Source organism: Misgurnus anguillicaudatus, chromosome 12 (genome assembly GCF_027580225.2).
Source record: "Misgurnus anguillicaudatus chromosome 12, ASM2758022v2, whole genome shotgun sequence".
NCBI lineage: Eukaryota > Metazoa > Chordata > Actinopteri > Cypriniformes > Cobitidae > Misgurnus > Misgurnus anguillicaudatus.
In genome coordinates, this window is record NC_073348.2 from 36,581,765 (window position 1) to 36,601,993 (window position 20,229).

General features: G+C 38.2%; 1 protein-coding gene and 1 long non-coding RNA gene across 2 annotated transcripts in view; one reads left to right on the top strand and one right to left on the bottom strand.

The window, feature by feature from the left end:
- The first annotated feature begins 558 nt into the window (after positions 1–558).
- The window catches only part of lrrc75bb (leucine rich repeat containing 75Bb), a 30,024-nt gene continuing 10,353 nt past the window's right edge, over positions 559–20,229 (top strand). The window contains exons 1-3 of the mRNA XM_055207769.2: positions 559–1,595; positions 6,946–7,074; positions 10,046–10,158. Coding sequence (XP_055063744.2) covers positions 1,299–1,595; positions 6,946–7,074; positions 10,046–10,158 — 539 coding nt within the window. The 5' untranslated portion in view covers positions 559–1,298. The remainder of the gene's footprint in view (positions 1,596–6,945; positions 7,075–10,045; positions 10,159–20,229) is intronic.
- On the bottom strand, positions 1,411–10,051 carry LOC129446587 (uncharacterized). The gene is made up of 3 exons (XR_008645224.2): positions 9,793–10,051; positions 4,173–4,359; positions 1,411–1,541 (listed from the first exon to the last, which is right to left on the bottom strand). It is a non-coding gene; the product is annotated as an uncharacterized lncRNA (long non-coding RNA).

The following is a 20,229-nucleotide window of genomic DNA, read 5'->3' on the forward strand; positions in this document are numbered from 1 at the left end:
TTAAGGACATATAGAAAATATGAACAAAGAATATTGATAAATCACATATTTATTTTTATTGGTAAAATCATGGTTTTACTATAGCAACAATGGTTTAATAGTTTTTGTTGCAGCTTATTTGGTAATAACCATGGTTTAACTAGTAATCATGTTTTTTCGGTTTTAACTGTTAGGTCTACATGTAATATATATATTATATATATATATATATTTTTGGCTATTTGCATATATATATATATATATATATATACCGTAGTACTGAATGGTTGCCATATTTATGCACTATAGCATTTAAGTTTTATTCAATCCAAAATAACCCAACCGGTGGTTTAAATTAACCTAGAAAATTTCCATATTTGACTCAACCAAGCATAGACACAACTTTTTCTTCAACGCACACTTTTTTCTAAATCGTTATTTAGACTGCATGTTACCCGAATGTCTGGGTTATTTTTGACTCATAATGGGTAAATTTTGGACTGAGCACACCGCTGGGTTAAAACTGACCCAATGTTGGGTTGCTTTAACCCAACTGCTGGGTTATTATACCCCATGATTGCATAACAACAACCCAACATTGGGTCATTTTAAACCCAGCATAGGGTCATTATTAACCAAGCTTTGTTTTGTCCAATATTTACCCATCATGGGTTAAAAATATCCCAGACATTTTTATAGTGTGAATTGTAAATGTGCCAATGTTAATGGTATGAGGTGGTATTGTGGTACATATCATATTATCCAGTCACAAAATTACGTGCAGTATTTATGTAAGAGCCAGTGAGAGTTTTATTTCATATTTTATAAATGTATTTATTTTACAAATATACAATAACAATACACCCAGGCTACGTGCCAAACGGGGTTTCTGCGGGTTTCCCATGTTTCAAGTGGGTGGAGCTTCGAGAAGCTGGGTGGAGCTGCAAGGATTGTGTGTTATTAAACACATGTGGGAATCGGGCGCTCTGATTGGAAGGGAGATCGTTTGTGGGCGTGCCCTGTGGAGAATCCTGCAAGAACACAAACACAGCCCACAGGAGCGAGAGAAACACAGAGAAAGTAACCTATACATCTGTATAAGCGCTGCATTTTAAATAGCTTTGTTCTTTATCGATCTACATGACAAATTAAACACGCAAAACCCGATGAGATGCAATTATGCTCGTGCACTCTGTAAATAATAATAATATTGAGATGATATTGCGTCTTGTGTTATTTCTCCTGTGTGCGCGTGCTTGATGCAACAGCGTTACGTTGTTTAGCTTGATACTGATATAAAGACGTAGGAAAAGTGAGACATGGGATCGAAGCTGACCAGGCAGGGTAGTTTGGACAGCCAGGGGACTTTCTTTCGGAGGGGACACCAGCATCACGAGCGCTCCGGGGACGCGGAGAAGATGAGCAGAAGAAGAGGAAGAGGAGAGTTGTTGCTCAGTTCAATGATGCTCAGATCGGACAAGCTGCCCGGGATGCTGCGCAGATCCAGAAGTCCCAGTCCGTATGTGCGAAGAGTGGCTTGGGTTCGGGAGATCCAAAGCCAGCTGAAAGAGCAAAAGGTGGAACAAGCCATCGACGTGTTGAAACTGCTTAGAAAGGTACAAACACATAATTTTGGTTTTTAACAAGTATTGCTGCATTACTCACGTTGTCACATTGTATATGTTTATGCTTGTTAGCTACTTTTCTATGAATATATAATTAGTGCACTCCTAGTGCAAATTGGGAGTTTTTTCTGAACTGATTTTCATTTTGTTTACTGAGAAAAATACTTTTTGGCAATCTTTTAATTTTAGTGAGTCTCCACTAGAGATGCCAGCAGTCATAAAGTAATTTGCCAAGATACCAGTCTGCAGTCATAGTATTAAATTTAACATCATATTCTTGATCATCTATCACTGTAAAATAAGTTGAAACAACTTGGTTTTGCAAGGGAATTCAACATACTATTTTAAGTTTTGACCTGTGAATAGTTGACAAAAAACTGTTGCCCTAAATACAATAAATTAAAATCTACAGTAAGTTACTGGCAGACAGCTGCCAATAATATTGTAATTTCTACAGAAATTTTTTACAGTAAGGTTGAAATTGCTTAATTTTTTAAGTTAAAGTAGCATAAAAATATATGTTGATTTGACAAAAATGCCTCATTTTCTTCCAGTGCATTCAAAGTTGATACATAAGGAATAATTAAAGGAACAGTATGTAGGATTGTGGCCAAACCCGGTACTGCAATCACAAAACTGGTGGCCATACACAACATGACAACATAAACATCAGTCGAGAGCTGCAACCCCACTTTTAAAATGACTATCCTGGCCGGACCACTGTTGTCAGTGATATAAGTATTTGAAATGAAAATGATTTCTTAATGTCTAGTGACATATCAGGGCCATTTTATGATTAATTGATATACATTTCTTACATACTGTTCCTTTAACGTTGAAATATTAAAAAATAATGGCAACCTACGACGTGAAGTGGGGTGTGCATTATTTTCAAATAATTCAAAGGACCGGAGTCAATTACTCTGCTTATCCACAGTTATAAGAGACTTTGTGGTTATTTAATTTTAAGACATTTGACAGTAATATGGGCGTATATCCAAAAAATAATGCATACCCATGGAACATTTCTCAACCAATCAGAATAAAGCATTCAACAGCCTCGTAGTATAAATGAAGAATACAGAATTGAGTAATTGCACACGAGTCTTCAGTAGATATTTTAACAATGTCACAAAGGGGTTAGATACCAAAATCTACCTGAGATTTCCTGTGAAGCATTTCCTATCATATTCTTTAAAGTTCATAATTATAAATTGTTACATTAAAGTTAAATATGATCTTAATTACGTATTCTGAGCTATGAAACAGTAATGCAATATTGCATTCTTGGATTCAGGTTGTTTAAAATAAATGAACAAATAAATTAATTTTAAAATTTTAAATGCTCTCTCATTTGTAATGGATAAATGGTAATGTATTACATCCACATTTTTTATTGGCCATGCATGATAGAAAAAAGTAATTTATTACTTTAACACCTGTTGTTTGTGGTACATTTGATCTTCCTTTACTGTTCTAAGTAGACTGACCCAAAAACGTCACAGATTTACAGAAGCAGTCCATAAAGAGCTTATATCAACAGATTATTGAGAGAAAATCTGCCCTGGCCCCTTCACTGTATAAAAAAATGCTCAAATTATGTAACCACGCTGTCACTGGGTCAGTACTCTTTAAAAAGGTCCTATGTACCATTAGGTACAAGTATAAATGTGGCAATATGTACTTCTGATGTAGTAATATGCACTCTTTAAGTCCAAATCTATAGTTTGTAGCAAACCTTACTTTCCTAGTGACTGTTTGGGTACATGTTTTGATTATTTTTCGTCCCTGAGGTCTTAAGGTGTAATGCTTATTGCATCTGATGACTGACAGTTCCCTCTGTGAGTCCATCATGTACATCCTAATGAGGAACCAGATGAGCTTAGATTGATGCGCATGCTGATCGTAATTATTCAAATGAAAACATCACAACATGTCTATGTTTACAAAAGAATCAATACTTATTATATACTTTACGAAGGATTTTGCATCGCTGTGTGGTTGCTAGATGTTTGTTTGCCTTGCTAACCTAGTATTGTGTCTTAGTAGCAGGGCATTGGTTTTGGGTTTAATCCCAGGGTTCACATACTAGTAAAAATGTTTTAACTTGAATGGACTGTAAGTTGCTTTGGATGAAAGCATCTAGCAAAATGCATAATTATAAAGTAGCCATTTTCATCTGCATGATATTCCCATCTCAATATGGCTCTTATAGATAAGATCTGTTGGATTTTCTATGCTTTATCACCTGCTAGTAATTGGTACAGTAAGTCCACTCATTTTTAAAAGTAATAGCACCGCTATCCATGATAAAACACAAGATTTGAGGCATCTTATTTATGTCAGCATGAAACTGGTGCAGGATGACCCATGCACCCATATATCATTGTAAGAGTTAGGGGTTTTGTTCACATAGGCAGTAGTAACAATAACACTTGTTGTATGTATGCATGATGAGTTAGGTATCTTATTGAGGAATCGAACTTGTTTTCTATTTCATTAATTCAAAAATAGCTTTAAAAAATGTAGTGAGTCTATGCATGATGCATTCGGTTTGATTTTACAGACTATTGTATGTTCAGTCCTCATCGGTCCTGTCAGGATATGATACTTCATCACACGAATGCCCAGCCGCTCAAAAAGCTTTTCAAACATGGAGTCGTCTCACCCACACCGACCCTGGAAGCTCTTAACACCCAGCTGGAGATGAGAAGGGTCATGGCAGGGCGATTCTCTCGTCTTACACCACAAGATGCTGAAAGACAAATGAATTTCGGTGAATCGCAAAAGCAGCTTTTACGTTTAGGGAAGAAAGGATGTTAATCAACAGGGGTCGAACTGCTTCCTTTCGCCCAAGAGAAAAAGCGAAAAGATTAAACAAAGCAGCATTGCTTATCTCTATTGTAGCTCTTCTATGAAAGTAATTCATTTTCTGCTGTTGATTCGCATTGAGCAAAGGCAACCCGGCTTACAAGCTCTGCTGAGCACACGCTGTGGATGTTAATGCTTTGAAGATTATGGTTGTATAATATCAGTCAATTTAAAATGTTGTCTGTTTGATTGCACTTTTATCTTTACTACCCCAGATATATCTTCTGTAGCCAGAAACAAATTCTAGCTCTGAACCACCCACGAGGAAGGGACAGTATGACTCCTATTTAAAAAGCAGTTTTTGCTTTGTTTTCAATAAAAATAATGGTGATTCAAAATGACACCGAAGAAGAACCATTTCGGCTAAATGGTCCCTAAAGAACAAATGGTTAACATCTGAAGAACCTTTCAGTTTTACAAAAGGATCTTTGTAGTGACAAAAGATCAGTTTTTTAAGGTATGCAAGAAATGGTTCTTCTAAGAACCTTTGACCTCCTTCTGTGAGGAACCAATAATAGTTCTTATGTCGGATGGTGTAGTGCTCCGAAATACAGTGCAGATGTTCTTTCGGCGACCCAAGTTCGTATCCCAGCTCGAGGTCCTTTCCCGATCCCAGACCCCTCTCTCCACCCTGTACTCTCCTATCATCTCCTGTAATACTGTTCTTCTAAGGCAAAATGGCCCAAAAACACAACTTTAAAAATATATATAGTTCTTCTATGAAGAACCTTTTTAAGCACCTTTATTTTTAAGTGTGTAATTCAGGTGTGGATTTATTTTTCCACAGCATTCTGCTATTTTATACTTCAAATGATTTTAGCAGCTTGATAAGCTTCCAAACTTACTGGTAAAATCCCTGAGAAAAAACCCCAGCCCTAAACCAAAAGGAGTGTGGGAAAACTGATGAGGGGTTTTCCTTGGAATTACCAAAACATTCCTCAGCCTGCATCAGTTTCTTAGGAATCTGTTTTAGGATTGACTCATGGGCAGTTGTAAACCCTTAAAAATTAAGGTGCTCCATAAGGCTCTTAACCAAGAACCATTTTTGGTTCCCAAAGAACTTACCTTTTATTAGGGAGCGTGTACACCAAAGCATTTAAACACAGCTGAAAATGCCAGGCGGACGCCGACTGTAGGCGCTTGCCAGCTTTTTTTAAGCTGAGTGCTTTGGTTGCTATAATACTTCTGCTTTGTTTATCAGTTGTTGAACGAAGCATCAGTTGGTTGTTGTAATATTTGTCCCACCCCTCCTCCACTGTGATTGGATAGCTAAGTGAGAAGTGACATTGACGAGCTGAGCGTTTCACCCAAAGTTACTTTTTTTTTTAACTCACAGTGCTTAACGCTGATCATGGAAAAACCGCCAAGCGCTGGTTCTCAGCGCGGGCACAATCAGCCTGCTTGCTTTTTTTAAAAAGGCGATGCACTTCCATTTGAAACAATTGAACACGTAGGCTGCCCACCAGTGTAAACGCTTTTGTGTGCACGCTACCTTAAAATCTAAAGAACCTTTAAGGGCACACTCGCATTATCCAAACCCCAGAAGCACGCAATCACACTGTACTTTTATCAATCTAGTCAAACGAACCAGGCTTTGGGGGTTAAATCTGCCCAAGCGTGCTTTGGTTTGGATATGACACTACACTATCAGAAAAATGGTCCCTGGCTGTCACTGGGGCAGTACCCACCCTTTCAACAAGTACACCTTTGCACCTAAAAAGTTCATATTAGTTCCTCAGGGAGATAATGGTATCCAAGACTGCATATTGGTACAAAATGTATATATATCTGTACCTAAATGGTACATATTAGGACCTTTTTATAAAGGGTATTTTTTCTGACAGTGTACAAAGAATAGTAAGGTACTTCAGATATTAAAGGTCTCTTATGGAAGCATACAGCCAAAAATGTTTTTCTTTTATAGCATCGTGAAGGACCTCTTACAATGTTGACATTTGCTTCTGAAGCGAAAATATTTCTCTCCAATTCCCTGAGCATTTGCTTTGTTGTACAAATTGTGCAGGCCAGTAGATTATACAGGAACATTATCCCCTGGAAACTTCTCTTGATTCAGCGATGTGAGTTTCTTTACTAGTTGTCAGCCACAGTGTTCAGTAGAGGAAAAACAAGGCCGGTATAAGATAAGTCTGGCTAATAAGCTGTCATTGTGTCAGTACACGCTTTCTCTGCCTTACGTAAAGAAGCTGGACTTAAAGGTTACCAGTGCTAGATCAACAACTCGCTCGGCTGTTTTAATAAAGCGCAAGAAGTAAACATGATTTGGAGATTACTTTATCTCTACGGATTCATGTCATTCCATAACAACCTCACGTAATCTCCCGAATGGAGATTAAGGATGAAAGGATTAAGTTGTTGAATACCACGGTGACCTTTAAGGGTTCTACTTGAATTTGTAATCCTACATGCTTAACCATCCCTTTCTCTCTGTATCTTCTTTCTATCTCAACAGGACTTGGGTCTTGAGGGAACATCTCTTAATGAGATCCTCTACAAAAATGCCGCCTTCCTCAACCTGGTGGATCCGATATCCCACGAGCTCCTGCTCAATTTGGCCCGGGACATGCAGTGTCCGAAACGGGTAAGCCATCGCCGCCAATAAGCGAAGACGAGCGTACACACAAACCTATGATGCGGGTAGTTAAAGGTCCGAGATGTGATGACTTGATATCGGCCAAAACCGCACTAAAGAAGTTTCCAACCGTCGGGTAGTGGTCCTGTAGTTCGAGTGAAAACTACAAAAACTTGCTTTACGGCAGACCTACAATCCAATCAGAGCCAGCTATGCTGCAGTATTTACGACAGTGGTAATGAACAATTACGCTTCTAACCTGTAGGGGGAGCAAAGAGCCAGAGTTCTTTAGTGTTGCTTTAAGTCAATGAAAAGACGCAATTAGGCATCCTGCGGTGTGATACACACGGTAAGCGCGTCGCGAATGGCGTGGAATGGATGGCACGTTCTGTGTGAATTGAGCTTTGCCGTGGGAAACGTGCAAGTTGAAAAATCTGAACGGAGGATTTCCGTGCCGTATTAACCAATCAGGACCTTCCTGTAGTAGTGACGTGATTACAGGAAGCAAGCAGAGTGGCGCAGTCTCAGCGCCCCTCCCATGATGCAAATTTCTCGAATGACTAGAATTTCACGCACGGGTTTCACGCCTGAATGAAGCAAGTGGACTCACATGTTCAAGCATCCAACTACACGCGATTAGCGCATTTTTTACCAAAAAGGGCCTGATTTGCTAACAGCTTGCGCCAGCACAAACCATCATTTTATCGTTAAATAACGACTGTTGGGATTTATTAGGACACACTGTGGATAATTAGTGCTGAGAAAGTGCAGTCCAGTTATTTTTGTAACTTTCAGACACAAAATGTATGAGAGGAGAGTATTTAAATGATTTACGCATTGCCATTTACTAATGTTTACGCATGTGATATTACTACTATTTGCGCCATTATTTAACAAAAAAACAGTTTGTGCTCGAAATGACTGCAATTGTTGCTGATAGGAGGAGGCATCACAGAGATCAGAAAGCACATGGTACAAGGGAGAGGATTTTTTTCACACGTAACAATTTTTCGGAATACCAGAGAAACACATTATTCAAAAATGTTGTTTGCCAAGCCATGTTATTTTTATTTGCTGGATGAAATAAAAATAAGTCAGTAGGAGAAGTCACACAATACCAGGTGTTGTAAACCTTCATTTTTGTCCTCCGGTTATTTCTGGTGTCTTATGGCTTTGTTTGCTGGGATTTCACATCCCGCATTTTCAGCTTAGATGTCTGAACTAATTTGCGCAGCTCCTAGTAGATTGCATTGGTCATTATGGAAATTAGCTGTTGCGCATGTGTTATTTAATTTGCGAGTTTGTAGTAAAACCTTCAAATATTACCACTCCCATCTGCGGTTTTTTGGAATTGCGCTCTCACGCTAATTTGCCCCATTTAGTAAATCTGGCCCCTGATCTCTTACAGGTATATAATACAGTGCAACACAATCTAATGAATCTCAGTGTCCCAGGAGTCTGCTGACGTTAGTTCTTCAATCGAGCAGTTTTTATGATAGCCATCATGGGAAATATGGCGAGGCATTTTAATGAGCTTTTGTTTGTATATTTTCCATTGACGTTTCCTTTCATTAAATTGTGACAGTTGTGTATTAAACAGATCAATCAGCAATCGGACATTAGCCGAAGTCGACAATTACACTCTGTGCGTATCGAACGGCCAGCGTCTTTATTACAGGAGTTCAATAAAAAATTAAATGTAAGTAGTCCAGTAATTGCTGTCACTCACTGCTACCATTGGGCAGATTTGTATGCGACAGAGATTAAATAAACGTCTCTGTTTGTCTTAATAACCATCAAGAGACGTCTCAATGAAACCATTGATGTAACAATAGCTAGTTTGTGTCATTTCATCTAAATAAAGATCATAAACAAGATGAGATGGGCACATGCGCTTGAGTCAATGCCTGTTTCTAGTCTTTGTGTATTGCTTTCCTGGTCTAGTTGTTGTGCTTTAGCCCTAATTAGATTTACTTCTCTTCGGCCAATCCATTTAAAGAGGAAGAGTCGAGTCGAAGCCTGTTTTGATGCAGAAATTGTTAAGGGAAAACATTGAGATCATATTAAACCAACCTTTTAGCCCATAGTCATTAAATCACATTTAATAAAGATGCACATTAAGAAAGTATGAATGTTGCTCTGTGAAGCTCAGTTGCATCACCTTAAATGAAGAAATGAAATTATATATATGATATCAAATGACATTTTAATGGTTTTTCTGCTTGGCCCTTATTGCCCATCTTTGAGTGATGAATAGAGAGATTATTACGATTATTTAAATGTACCGTAACGTGCCAGTAAATCAAACGTATAAGTGTTTTTTTATATCTGGCTTTAAAACATGCATGATTACTGGATGAGCCACATTCAAAGCCATTGTAACGTAGCCAACGCAAACACATTGTTAATCATTTTAATTCTTATTAAAAAGAAATTACATGAGCTCATTTCAAAACCATTAAGATTTTTTGTGTTGTGGCATTATATTACAATTAGCACCAAATTCTCATTATTGAAATGCCGTTGTGTAGAGCTGTCATTATTCTCAATAGCGATTCTCATTAGATTCTCATTACTGTAATACAGTCATTTTTACTTTATTCAGCATATCTTAAAGCCATTATACTGTAAATGTATTTGTTCTGCTTAACAGTAGTCTAAATGAATCAAGAAATGGGCTGTTAAAGTTTTAAGCAAATGCAAATAATCTCAAAATTAATTTTGTACCTCTGTATGTTGATCTTTGGATTCTCTGGTTTCCCCAACACCGCTTAACTGTTGTAAAGTTACTGTAAGGTAAAGCATCACAGTGCTTTCACTACAGCTAAAGACTTACTGCCAAGTCAATAGCACTCTTTAAATAGCACCAGACTTTGTACGCATTCTTGGAAGTTCCTTTGGGTTGTTCCTTGATTGGCGCTTTATTGAGTCTCCTGTCTTTTACAATAGCACTTCATCACACATCTTCTGGCTTTTGCAGGATTCTGATGCTCTCAAGTCCTCAGAAAAGATCTGCAGACAGCTGATCTATCACCTGACCCCACACTCCAAGTGGACCAAACAGAACGTGCCCAGGAGGAAGTCTCAGGCCTGGTAAGGGTTCTCAATCTGTCCACCTCTTCCCCTTATTAGTACACATCTCCATTGTGAGGATGACAGCTGACATAGGAGCTTGGAAATCTTTGGGTAAAATAAAGTCAAGGATTGGTAATTCTATACATGAATATCAGCTGACGTCACTCACTTGTCTGACGCCATTTTGAGTACCTGAAGTGGTCGCAAAAGAACTAGAAGCTATGCCTGCAATATGTTACTTTGCTCGAAGTGTCACCTGTGTCTCTGCATGTGGACTCGAGCGTTGAGAACGTTGTTTGTGAACACAGAGTTTGCTGGAGAGAGGGTTTTGGGCAACTGACTTTGGTTGATTTGGCGTCCGCTCGCCGCCATCTTCCCAGTCAAGATGTATCGATCTCCGAATAAGACGTAGGGAGGAGGGTAAAGATGAATAGCTCCTAAAGCATAGTTCCATAAAAATGCACGGATAATTCGTTTTTTTGTCGCAAGTGACAAACAATATTGACCTTTTAGTTGAAAAAGGAGATTCATTCATTCGCATTCGGAAATCGATTATTTTCGTCTGGCAGAGATGACGAGCGGACACCATTACAGCCAAAGTCAGTTGTACAAAGCCTTTCTTTTTGGTGAACTCTGTGTACACAAACGGTGTTCTCGGTGCTCACGTTCATGTGTGGAGATCCAGGTGATACTTCGAGCAAAGTTTCATGTTGTGTCGCGCCTTCTTACGTTGTAAAATAGTGGTAGTTTGGTAGAAGAACGCATCAGGGATTGAGTAGGCATCACAACTTAACAAAGATATATTTTTTTAAAGTAGCGTTTCTTTTTATGACAGTCGAGGTGCGACATGCTGTCTTTCGTAGCCCTTTACTGTATCCGTAAGAATCATAGACAGTAAAAGATAAGAAATCCGTAAATCGTAGCAAGCTGACGAATGCTTGTCAGTAGCCTACTGGTACTCGCTAGGTCCTCAAGATGGCGGCATGACGTAAAACGTCACATGACTGATTTCCATCTATAAGATGTCTTACTCTTTCCCCCCATTGCCAAGTTAACTCGTCAAAAAAGAGAAAAGTTTGAAATAGCGTTATTATCAACCAGGTGGCGCTCTTTCACAACTTATAAAACCCGTAGGTATCGCCCTACAGCAAACAGCTGTATGTCCATGTATGTTTTGATCATCGGTCTGAATCTGATCTCTAAGTCCTTCACAAGAAGGGAATTTTCGCACCTTTTTGCTCAAAACTGGTGTTTTTGAAGAAACCTACCCATATTTGAGGGGTAATAAAAAGAGAACTAATGAAGGTAGTATGAAACTTTTTTTAAAACAGTGGGTTTCATTTGATATATTGTATGTTTATATATTTAAAGAAGAACATTTTCTGGAAGACATTAAACTTTTGTGAAAATCCTGAAAAATGTTGCCGCTGGCTGGCAACTTTTTAAAAAAAGGCTGGCAGAGAAGGAGTTAAATGAAGTTTATTTAACTAATTTTGGAGGAGCATGGTCATGTAATCCACCAATCATTCAAAGAGGTTTCTATATAGACGGTTTCAGCAGTAACAACATAAACAAGCGGCTTTCGTGGTTAACACGTGACTTCTGGTAAACTCTGCTAAGAATAAATAACAGCAAAGTACTTTAAACGTAGTTTATTTATATAACAAGCAAAATAAACAACACGTAGATTACCTAGGAAATCAAAACATTTGTTATTTTCGATGAGGTATTTGTTCAAGAGTTCAGTTTAGCAACTAGTCAGACCATTAAAAAACTAAAACCGGAAGTTAAGTTCGGACCAGAAGCGTATCGCATCACCGCACCTGTGTCCGATGAAGCCGTCTATATAGCGTTCCTCGCCTCTGTCCCGTGACAGTTTTTGAAGCATCCCTCCTCCACCCCATCGCTTCACTCTCGGATGGTATATCTATCCCAGTTAAGGACAGAGGAGTACTCTTGGTTTGGGCCAATACTCCGAATATTCCTTTTTTAAAACAAAAAGTTTCTTTATGGAACGATTCAGCCAAAAACGGATGTCATCGTGAAGCACCTTTATTTTTAAGCGTGCATTTTTCTCCTTCCACTAAGACTGACATTTCCCATCATGTAAGTAAGGATGTTGTTGCTGCCCTACAAGCACCTGTCAAAAACTAATAAAATATGCTACAGAATCGTATCGCTATAATTCCTGGAATCATTTCCTTGCGTTTTTGCCTCTGTAGTCTCCATCTGTCAAATCTGGACAGGTAAAACTCAATAAACATTTCTCTTAGATGAAATCCTCCTTCAGATGTCATCACTTCACCAAAGAGACTGTAAAAAACAGGGAATGTCTTTCTCCGTGGGTGCTGGGCAGGTATACAGAGAAAGTCATTATCGCGGGGAAAGTCTTTGTAATGAAATCCATGTTGCCTCCCCATCCCTGAGCAATTAACCCAGTTTGAGAGATTTCGACAGCTGCAATTTAGTTCCTCCGCTCCTGGTTTCATCACAAGCGTATCTCCAAACAAGCCCAAACAATAACAAGCCGCCATGTTATTTGTGAACCTCTACCCTTTAAATCTGTTGTATGAGAGCCTAATGTGGCAAAATACCCTTTGGCGCTTCTCTTGACACCTTCAGCGGTGATCCTGGGGAAAAGATTGAATGCTTTACTTTAGCAGAACATAACGCCTGAAAGAATAGACTATTATGGAGTGTAAATATATTGTCAGCCTGACTGTTGTTCCATTATAGGGAGCAAGAGAAAAGATGGATTTACTGTGGTGCTGATGCTGTGAGCTTCTAAAGATGTCTCGCTATCAGGGCTCTTTTAACCACATTGATTTTTCTCTCTTCGCACCTCTGCCGGAAAAAAAATGCTTTGTTTTATAAATGGAGGCTCGGTGGCTGGAGGGAAAGTAAGAAAGACAAAGAGCATATGAGAGAAAGCAAGAAAAAGCACATTGTATTGAATATTCTGTTTGTAACAGTTAAAGTAAACTTAGCCTTCTTTGACAAAACCACACATATATGGGGTAAATCTATGTCACATTTTATAAAAAAAAAAGGAAATTACGTTTATGATGATGACAATTAAGCTATTAGAAAAAAGATGGTTGCATGTTTCTAACAACACCTAAAGGATTATTTGGAACACCTGTTCAATTTCTTATTAATGCAATTATCTAATCAACCAATTACATGGCAGTTGCTTCAATGCATTTAGGGGTGTGTTCTGGTCAAGACAATCTCCTGAACTCCAAACTGAATTTCAGAATGGGAAAGAAAGGTGATTTAAGCATTTTTGAGCGCAGTGTGGTTGTTGGTCCCAGACGGGCCGGTCTTAGTATTTGCTCAGTTACTGGGATTTTCACACACAACCATTTCTAGGGTTTACAGGACTGTGGTAGTCCTGTGGGCGAAAATGCCTTGTTGATGCTAGAAGTCAGAGGAGAATGGCCCGACTGATTCAAGCTGATAGAAGAGCAACTTTTACTGAAATAACCACTAGTTACAACTGAGGTATGCAGCAAAGCATTTGTGAAGCCACAACACGCACAACTTTGAGGTGGATGGGCTACAACAGCAGAAGACCCCACCGATATCACTCATCTCCATTACAAATAGGAAAAAGAGGCTACAATTTGCACGAGCTCACCAAAATTGGACAGTTGAATACTGGACAAATTTTGCCTGGTAGAGTCAGAATTTGGCGTAAACAGATTGAGAACATAGATCCATCATGCCTTGGTACCACTGTGGAGGCTGGTGGTGGTGGTGTAATGGTGTGAGGGATGTTTTCTTGGCACACTTTAGCCCCCTTAGTGCAAATTGGGCATTGTTTAAATGCCACGGCCTACCTGAGCATTGTTTCTGACCATGTCCATCCCTTTATGACCACCATGTACCCATCTTCTGATGGCTACTTCGAGCAGGATAATGCACCATGTCACAAAGCTCGAATCATTTCAAATTGGTTTCTTGAACATGACAATGAGTTCACTGTACTAAAATGGCCCCCGCAGTCACCAGATCTCAACCTAATAGAGCATCTTTGGGATGTGATGGAACAGGAGCTTTGTCCCTGGATGTGCATCCCACAAATCTCCATCAACTGCAAGATGGTATCCTATCAATATGGGCCAACATTTCTAAAGAATGCTTCCAGCACCTTGTTGAATCAGTGCAACGTAGAATTAAGGCAGTTCTGAAGGAGAAAGGGGGTCAGACACAGTATTAGTATCGTGTTCCTAATAATCCTTTAGGTAAGTGTATATATCTTAAGTAATTTAATATTTATTTATTTATTTTAATTTTGGGTTCAAATATCATAGCCCTGATTTTCCGAAGGCAAGCACCACTAACATGCAAAATTCAGAAAATAGTTTTGGTGGTCTGCATGTTGCGCACATCTCCACGTGAGCAGCCTGCGCTCTTTGACAGTTTTTAAATCTCCTTTCTAGTGTAATCACTCACACATTTAAAAAAAATAAAACGCTTCTAAAAGCCCCTCATGCGATAATACGAGACGGTGCAGCAGCAGTTGTTATTTCATCAAGCGGATCTCCTGCGAGGCAACCGATAGCATCTCGCCCATACTGCCTCCGTAACGAAATCAAATGATGAATCTGTTTAATAAAGTAGTCAGCAGGGCTGCAGATGAAACAGCGACAACTCTCTGTGTAATTATCCCCTTTTGTGTCGAGGTCTCGGTTTTGGGGGTCGCCTGCGATGCGTTTCCTGCGAAACGTTCGAGGTTGTGCTCAGAGCGGCAAGGAGTTGATATTTGTCACATAACATCTTCCTCATACTGCTGAGCATGTTTGGCTCCCCGCATGGCTGTTAAATATACATCAGCTATCATTGCCCAAGACATGATGGCATGATGAGAGTCTGACCCACATGTGGTCCTGTGGATGTTTTCAGTGGTTTGTAAAACAAAAAAGAGTTTTCGAAGGATCTTTATTTGTAGTAAGCACATGTCGATTTGTGTAGCCCATATTTTAGGAAATATGAACCTTCTGTAACTATACATCTTACATCTGTTCTTTGGTTTCACTTATATGATTTGTGATCAAGTTCATTTTTAGGTGAACTGGACCCCTCTCTCATCTGTCTGCTCTTTAATCTACCCTCTTATGTTTTTCATTCCTGCTTCTTGACCTCCTTGCACGCTGTGTTTAAATGTGTCTGACCTACATATCGTGTGAACGGTCGGCCTCCCGGAGGGCTGACAGCAGAAGGGTCATCCACAAGTCTCACTCCTTTTTTAGATAATAAAGATGCTACACATCGATGCCATAGAAGAAACATTTTTGGTTCCCTACAGAACCTTACAGTCAAAAAATTTCCACTAAAGTGCTTAAAGTTCTTTATGGAACCATACAGCCAAAAACGATTCTTCTATGGCATCGTGTAGCACCTTTATTTGGAGTGTTTTGTTCCTCCAAACCGGCCTCGCGTAACGTTCAATCTTAAATTATCTTTCATAAATCTGTTTTTTTACTTTGCCTCGATGTGGCAAATGGCTGCGCCTCATGCCTCAATGCTTGACTTAATCCCATCAGATAAGCAGTTCTGTGAACTGGTGTTAGATAAGCATCTCTAAAGCTTATCTGCGTATAATCACCAGTCCCACACGGGGAACTCACGGTACAGTACATGTCGCTTGCTGTAAACAACAGGTGTAAGATTATATCTAACCATTGTTTTTAAGAGAAGTTATATTCTGAAGATGCTTTTATCCAAACTGTCTCACAAAAGCTATATAGGAAATTGAATCCAGAACCTTTTGTGCTGCTAATGTAATATGTGACCTTGGACCACAAAAACAGTCATAAGGGTAATTTTTTTGAAATTGAGATTTATATATCATCTGAAAGCTGAGTAAATAAGCTGTCCATTGATGTGTGGTTTGTTATGATAGGACAATATTTGAAGAGTTTGGTTCCAAAACGCAATAAATCCATTTAGACTAATTTGGATAAAAATGTATTTTCTATATCAAGAAAGTGACAAGATGAAAACCACAATTTTCTGTTACTAACTTTCATTTTACGGTTATAAAAACATAAAAAATTCAAATCCATAATTTGATTTTCAATGATTTATTATAAAAAACGCGAATTTCCGCAAAATCCAATAAATAAATTTTTTTTAAATGCTATTAATCTATTGAATCAGTATATAAATGTTCATTCATCTTTGCCATATTATATTCATTTAGTTGACTAGTGGTTTACACTGATTAAAAAAATAAACATTAATGGCATTAATCAAAACACTTACTTTGTCATATTAAGAACACTGTCATTGCTGCTGTCATCATTGGGATGTCGTTGCTGAACTTTTTTGACAGCGATCGGCTGTAAAATATTTTGGTCCTGCTCGATTTTCATTGACTAAGAGTAAAATAATGGAAAGTTTTTCATAAGATCCCCTGCGGTCAATGTGTTAGCATGACAGAAGCTTGATGCTGTCGGGAGAACAAGCAACAGCCGGCATTTTTCCGTCTCCCGAGTGCCTCTCACGTAAATTATTTTATTTTGATGGCTTACGTTTCTTCCCCACCACAGAAAACCACCACAGGTTTAGCAATGCCATCAAAAGTATTATTTTGTTTTTGTTTATTTGTTGATCACGAAGTACAAAGCAGATGAGTAAAACTAGGATTCTGTGTGTATTCAAAGCTCCGCCATTGTTGTTTACAATGCGTGGAATGGTGCGCTGTAATTGGTTGAGCAGATTTATTGCATTTTGCAGAGAAGAAGGACTGGCGTTTGTCGCGCTTTGGAAAAAGGGAGAAAAGATGGCAGAATAACACAACGGATATCGGATTTTGCGTAAAATTAAGAATTGACTTTTTAATACTGACCTGATACAATACTGATTTTGGCGTAACCAATTTTTTTTCAAATGGCGTTTATCGCGTTTTGGGACCAAAATCTTAATTTGGCCATACAACTATTTGAAAATCTGGAATCTGAGGGTGCAAAAAATCGAAATATTGAAAAAAATTGCCTTTAAAGTTGTCCAAATGAAGTCCTTAGCAACACATTACTAATGATATATAATTTTTTTATATATTTTTGGTAGAAAGTTCACAAAGTATCTTTACTTAAAGCAACACTAAAGAGTTTTTGCTCTTTGCTCCCCCTACAGGTTAGAAGAGTAATTGTTCATTACCACTGTCGTAAATACTGCAGCATAGGATTGTAGGTCTGCCGTAAAGCAAGTTTTTGTAGTTTTCACTCGAACTACAGGACCGCGACCCGATGGTTGGAAACTTCTTTAGTGCGGTTTTGGCCGATAGAGGGCTGCAAAGCGAATGTGAAAGTGCCATTCACCGTGTTTTGAGTGGATGAACCACTGAAACTTTTTTGGAAACGTTATTTTAAGATAAAAAAAACTCTTTGGTGTTGCTTTAATATCCTAATGATTTTTGGCATAACAAATTTATAATTTTGATCCCCACAATGTATTGTTGGCTATTGCTACAAATATACCTGTTAATGGTCGTATATATTCTTATACTGAAATGCAAAAGTTTTTAATATTTAATGCAAAAAGTGTATTTTTACATCATTTTAATATTTGTTGGACTACCTTAAATGTATGTTGATTTATTTTTTTAATTTATCAGAATTTTCACATACCAATAGAAAATGCGTACAATAAATCTCTTTGGGTTAAAGTGTCAGCAAAAAGCATAAATGTCAGTTAATTTTGCTCCACTAGAACCACTATTTAAAAAAAGTAGCATAGTACAGCCATAAAACAAACCTTGCATCATCATATTTTATGGTAAGGCATGGATAGGGGGCAATCGTGGCCTAATGCTTAGTGTGTAGTTTGTTTTTTTCATGTACGTGAATGCACAGTCAAATGCATAACAAACATGCAAATTTTCATAAGGGTGGCTTAATGGTTAGAGAGTCAGGCTTTTAACCCTAGAGTTGCCAGTGGATACAAACACCAGGCATACAATCCCTGTTTCCTTCTTTAAAGATGCATTTTCCCTCCATAACCTTTGATTGGCATAAACATCACATCTCGTATTTGTCTACAAGCAAGCAACTTGGCAAAACAACTGCTAAATATGCAGACACATAAATTCCCAGAGTGCTGAGGTATTAGGGTCGAGCAGACAGTCGGCACCAATCGACTATACAGTAGATCTTACACCAGCTATCAGCCGTGGGGTAGACCTTTCGAAAGCAATACATTTTATTGCCATTTTTGCAGCTGTAACTCTGCTGGCAGGGATCCTGCTATGCTACTGTTGTAATCCATCATTTCTTTGGGGGCGACCCTCTCCAATAATTCAAGTCAAAACCTTATATAGACAGAAAGTAGAGACAGACATTAGAGTCATGCTTACAAACACGTACGCATAGCTAGAATGTTGCATTAGCACTGAACTGCTTTTGGTTTATGGAAAACACTGCGCTGAAATGCTAGAAGAGCTTTGAAGTCTTTTTTTTAAAGCGTATTCACAGATACGAGAAAACAGGGCTCCCAATCAGCAGGAGCTTTACACTATCACACACATCATGTGGTGTTATTGTCATTATAATTACTGGTTTTATCAAAGGTAACTCTGTCAATGGCTGTGAATATAACAGCACTACAATGTTGTGAGCTTCTACAAAAGCAACCTGATCTCACAAATTTCCATGGCATAGTCACGGAATTTTTTGCTCATTTTTCCGTGGCATTCTCACGGATTCGTTACTCAACTGTTTTGTCCTGTTTTCTTGCCATTGTCGCTTCGGTTTAGGGTTGGATTTACATAAAATGACATCCCTGCCCAAACCCAATTCTAACCCCAACACCAGGCGAGTCATTGTCAAGTTTAGAAAATATAAAAGAATACATCAGAAAAAATAGTATAAACAAATACTTAAAGTGATATACTAACGCAAACACCAAATCTGGCCCTAGGCCGAAGCGACAATGGTTTGAAGGTGGGAAAAGGCAGTTGAGTAACCAATCCGTGAGAATTCCACAGAAAAGAAAGTCCATGGCGGGGCCACGGAAATATGAGCATATGAAGAGTTTGGTTCCAAAACGCGATAAACGCCATTTTTGAAAAAAATGAGTTACTGACAAAATCAGTATTATATCAGGTCAGTAGTTAAAAGTAAATTCTTAATTTTACGCAAAATCCAATACCCGCCGTGATATTCTGTCATCTTTTCTCTCTTTTTTCCCAAAATGCGACAAACGCCACTCCTCCTTTTTTACAGAACGCAATAAATCCATTCCTGATATTACAGCCCACCAGTCACCCAATGTAAACAAACAATGACGGCGCGCTGAGTACACGGAGTCCTAGTTTTCCTCATCTACTTTGTACTTCGTGATCAACAAACAAAACAAAATAATACTTTAATTGCATCGCTAAACCTGTGATGGTTTTCTGTGACAGGAAAGAAACGTAAGCCATCAACATCTAATAATTTCCGCGAGAGGCACTCGGGTGCTTGTTCTCCCGACAGCATCAAGCTTCTCATGCTAAAACATTGACCCCAGAGGATCTTATGAAAACTTTACATTATTTTACTCAAAGTCAACGAAAACCGAGCGGGACCAAAAAATTTTACAGCTGATCGCTATGAAAATGTAAAGAGACGACGTCAAGTATAACCGCAGCAATGTGTTCTTAATATAACAAAGTAAGTGTTTTGGTTAATGCCATTAATGTTTATTTTTTAATCACTGTATACCACTAGTCAACTAAATAAATATAAAATGGTAAAGATGAATGCACATTTATACATTGATTTAATAGATTTATAGCATTTTGACATAAAAAAACTGTCATGGATTTATTGCATTTTGTGGAAAAAATAATTAGTTTTTATAATAAATCTTTGAAAATCAAGTTATGGATTTGAATTTTTTATGTTTTTATAACCTAAAGATGCTATGTGAAAGTTTGTAACAGAAAATAGTGGTTGTCATCTTGTCACTTTCTTGTGATAGAAAACACGTATTTACAGAAATTTGTCAAAATGGATTTATTGCGGTTTGGAACCAAACTCTTCATATGTTTTATGATCTGAATTAAAGTGCTAGTTTTGAAAGCTGTATTTTTATTTGGCC